This window comes from Morus notabilis, unplaced genomic scaffold, assembly GCF_000414095.1.
Source record: "Morus notabilis unplaced genomic scaffold, ASM41409v2 Scaffold104, whole genome shotgun sequence".
NCBI lineage: Eukaryota > Viridiplantae > Streptophyta > Magnoliopsida > Rosales > Moraceae > Morus > Morus notabilis.
In genome coordinates this window covers 83128-87274 of record NW_010367119.1, presented here as the reverse complement: position 1 = coordinate 87274, position 4147 = coordinate 83128, and the positions used below count along the sequence as shown (strand labels likewise).

The 4147-nt window shown below is 33.5% G+C and overlaps 1 protein-coding gene across 1 annotated transcript; it reads left to right on the top strand.

Moving 5' to 3' along the window:
• Positions 1 to 920: 920 nt before the first annotated feature.
• On the top strand, positions 921 to 2135 carry LOC21393241 (cell division cycle protein 123 homolog). The gene has a single exon (XM_010111940.2). It carries the CDS (start codon positions 1161 to 1163, stop codon positions 2133 to 2135), a length of 975 nt encoding a protein of 324 aa, XP_010110242.1. The 5' UTR covers positions 921 to 1160.
• Positions 2136 to 4147: the final 2012 nt, after the last annotated feature.

The window sequence follows — 4147 nt, the reverse complement described above, 5'->3', positions numbered from 1 at the left end:
TGTTGGGCGTCCATGCTTTTGAGATCGATGGGAATTTGAATAACACATATTGGGTGATATTAAGATTATCCCATTAAATAAATGAATCTCATGGATTGATATTTTTAAGAATTTAAAATTATAATTCTTATACTAAATATGATAATGTGAGAAAATTTTTATTCTTATTCAAAGATTACCTATACTAAACATCTCTAATAAGAAAAATAAAATTTATAAAGATGAAAATGTGAAAAGTAATAATAAAATCTTAAATAAGTGATGTCGTGTGTTTTTTATATTTTTTATTCTTTTTTATTTTCATTTTTTACTATCGTTTTAATAAACTTATTGCAATCTTTATTTTTATTTTTCTCTATTTCGATCTCCACCAAGAAATAAAAAGAAAGCTAAATTAGCGAATCTTGAAAAATTAAGGTGTGTTCATTGTCTTAACTCACTCAGGAATTAAGTACTCGAGTCAGTCTTTTAGGCAAAGTTAATGTTCGCCGCGTACTCAAACCAGACTCAGAAATTTACTCGAGTCAACTACCCATTTCTCGAGTTTACCCTCCCCCGTCTCCGCTAGCGTGCATATTCCTTTGCGTGCGAACAGGGCAAGAACATATGGAAGAGAACCACGAAGAACAGGAAAACTGTGACGGTGTAAATCCATTGGAGGTAATCTAGCTTCTTGAAGAGGAAGAACTGTGAGAATCTCAATCTGTCTCTGCAAAAATGGGTTTCAGTCACTCTAACCGGTAAACGACGCTGACCGGTAAACTTGGGTTTCTGTAAAAAGAGACCGATAAATGGGTTTATGCAAAAATGGGGTTTTTTTAGCTTATTCCCATAAAAAAAAGGGGGAAAATGGAGTTTTGATTGAATTTTGATAGTTCTTTCATATGGGTTTATGCAAAAATGGGGTTTTTTTAGCTTATTCCCATAAAAAAAAAAGGGGGAAAATGGAGTTTTGATTGAATTTTGATAGTTCTTTCATGGGTCAGATAGAGTTGTTTCAGTATTTTTTCTTTGAATTTATCAGTCTCTCTCTCTCAGTTTGCTTGTGAACAGAGTAAAAGGGAGGTCAGAGAGAGTTGGGGAGGTAAGAGAAGAGTAGAAGAACAATTGACGTGGATCTTGAAAAAGATTTATTGAGATTTTATTATCAATATAATTGGATGAACCCGAAATTCAAATCCGTCTCCATCAAAACCCTAATTCACGAGCTTCCCCAATCCTTCGTCGATTACCTTCTCGACGATTCTGGACCTTTCCTTCTTCCGATTTCCGTCACCAACGACGATGCTCTCCCCAACCGAATCCACAATCTAGATGAAGAAGACGATTACCAGGTCCCGGAAGATTCCGACGCCGACAAGTCGGAACAGCCGGGGCCGCCGCTATCGTTTCCGGAGCTTGAATTGGCCGTCAAGGCGTCGATCGAAACCCTAGGCGGCGCGGTCTTCCCTAAGCTGAACTGGAGCGCGCCGAAGGATTCGTCGTTGATCAGCGCCATCGGAACCTTTAAATGCACGTCGTTCGTCGAGATCGTGCTCTTGCTCCGGTCGTCGGACTCGCTCGTCCGTGACCTCTGCCACGCCTACGATTCCTGCGCCGACAAGGCCTCCACGCGGCCGCCGCGATTCTTCCCCGCGCTTCGCAAGTGGTACCATTCGCTCCGGCCAGACATGGAGTTCCGCTGCTTTGTCAAGAATCGGAATTTGATCGGAATTTCCCAGCGCGAGGTGACCACATTCTACCCCGCGCTGGTCGAGAAGAAAGATGAGATTAGGGCTCTGGTTCGGAGATTCTTTGCCGAGAATGTGAGGGAGAGATTCGAATCGGTGAATTACACGTTCGACGTGTACGTGACCGGAGATGAGAAAGTGAAGGTCGTGGATTTTAATCCGTGGTGCGGGTTTACTCTGCCATTGATGTTAACATGGGAAGAACTGGAGCAGAGTTTTGGAGAAGAAGTGGAAATGAGGATTGTGGAGAGTCGGCGTGAGGTTCGGCCAGCATTGAAGACGGCGATGCCGTACGATTACTTGGATACGAGCCCTGGAAGTGGGATAGAATGCCGTGTGACGTTTGGTTATGGATTTAGAATTGAGAATTATTTTTTATTTATGTATTTTTTTAAGAAAAAATAGTGTAGCGAATATAGGTTAAATTTATAAGGTTTGTTCTTTTGGAGTTTAACTTGAGTATAATTTTTGAGTTAAATTTGAGTTATAACTTGAGTTGAACTTGTAATTTGAATTTGTGTTTAGTTGTGTACATTTAAAGTTATGGTTTGAGATAAAAATCTTTTTGAGTTTGTGTTTGAGTGAGTCAAAACTTGAATTTGTATTTAGATAGTATTTTAATAAAAACTCAATGTTGATGAAACATTTTAATAGGGTATATGGGTCGGGTTTTATTCGTCTTTTCGTTGTCAACGCATAGAAAAAAAAAATCATCTCAATCATAATTAAAACGAAAAAGTTATAACATTTTTAAGAATAAAAAAAATATTGTTCATTAATTTGAATTCAAGTTTCTAAACTCGAGTTGAAGAGAAAACTTGAACTCGAGTTTTAGTCCTAAACTCAAGTTTGAACTCAAGTTTAAACTCGAGTTTAAATTTAAAAGAATATGAACTCGAATAAAGTTATAATTTGAGTTGATTTTTTTTGAGTTTTTCACTCAAAAGAACAAGTATATTTTTCTTCAATCATGCTATGATTCTGGTTATATATATATATATATATTAAATTTGATAAAATGATTCAATTTAATTTTAAACTTTTTTTCTTAGCGATCAACAATCCAAACTTATAGTTTTTGACATTTTTAACTCTTGTTAAAATTTATTAAAACTTCGATCGTTTTTTACACCTAACTTGCGAATGATAGCCTAATAAGGATATTGATTCTTATTTTTGTTTAGTTTTAATACAAATACATTTAAAAACTTGAACTTAATTAGTTTATAACGTCAACTTTAATTTAAATTTTAACATAAAATTTTATTAATACCAAATAAAAATATCATCAATGCGGTTATTAGGCAGTTATTTGTAAATTTGGCATAAAAACCCATCAAAAGTTTAATGAATTTGAGCAACAATGACTAAAAGTGTTAAAAATTAAAAGTTTTAAGGGTTAATTGTCAAGAAAAAAATTTAAGAATTAAATTGTTAAATTTAAAAAGTTCAAAGAGTGTTGCGTTCATACAAAATAACATTTTATTTTATCTTTTACTTATGATATGTTAAGGAGTGATTGAAATAAGAGATTTTAACTCGGTGAATTTAATTTGAGAGTAAATATTGTAAAATGAAAAGTTTAAATTGTGATTCAAGTTGGACTTTAATGACATTAGTAGTCTCGTACCACAAAACAACAATATTGAACTCTTGCAAAACTTGATTCGGCTATTATTCTGCTTTTAATAATACTATAAATCCAATCGGACTTTCAAAAAAATAAATCCGATAGGAAATCCAAATCCAATGCTACATCAGTCCCCGCATTATCTCACGCATCAATGCGGCAATGTCAACTTAAAAAAAAAAAAAAAAAAAAGGAACGATGACACCGAATTTCTTGCGTTTATTCAATGCAATATTCATTAATATATAAATATATATTTTTATGCTAATCAATAATATGTACTTAACTTATTTCCCTTTGTTTTCCTCACCATACAAAACTGACCTTTGTGTTTTTCTAATCACAAAAATCCACCTTTAATTCAAATTGCAAAATTGTGCGATAAAATACAATTAAACTTTGTAAACGGCATGATGGATGTTTTTTTTTTATTTTCCCTTTCTGGAAATAAACTACATGATGTTGCTTAAAGGGAGACATTCCAAAGACAAATAATTTCGATCTTCAAGAATAGTCAAACTTAAATTTTTTGGAAGTATTATTTTTGACAATACTCTACAAAGCTGTTCTTAAAACATAGGGCAAATAAATATTTCATATAATCAATGTTGAGCAAATACCAAATATCTAATATGAACTTTTTGCGCGATTAAAAAAAAAAAAAAAAACATGATAGTGAATTTTACTTGGTTAGAAAAACATCACTGAAAAATTTCTCAAGAACAATCTTATCATTTTGAAAACACCTGACAGATTATAACATTTAGATTAAATGAATAAAGCCAGA

What these genes read in the sequence shown, in the direction of transcription:
- LOC21393241 (XM_010111940.2), top strand. Translation starts at nt 1,161, where the DNA reads ATGAACCCGAAATTCAAATCCGTCTCCATCAAAACCCTAATTCACGAG.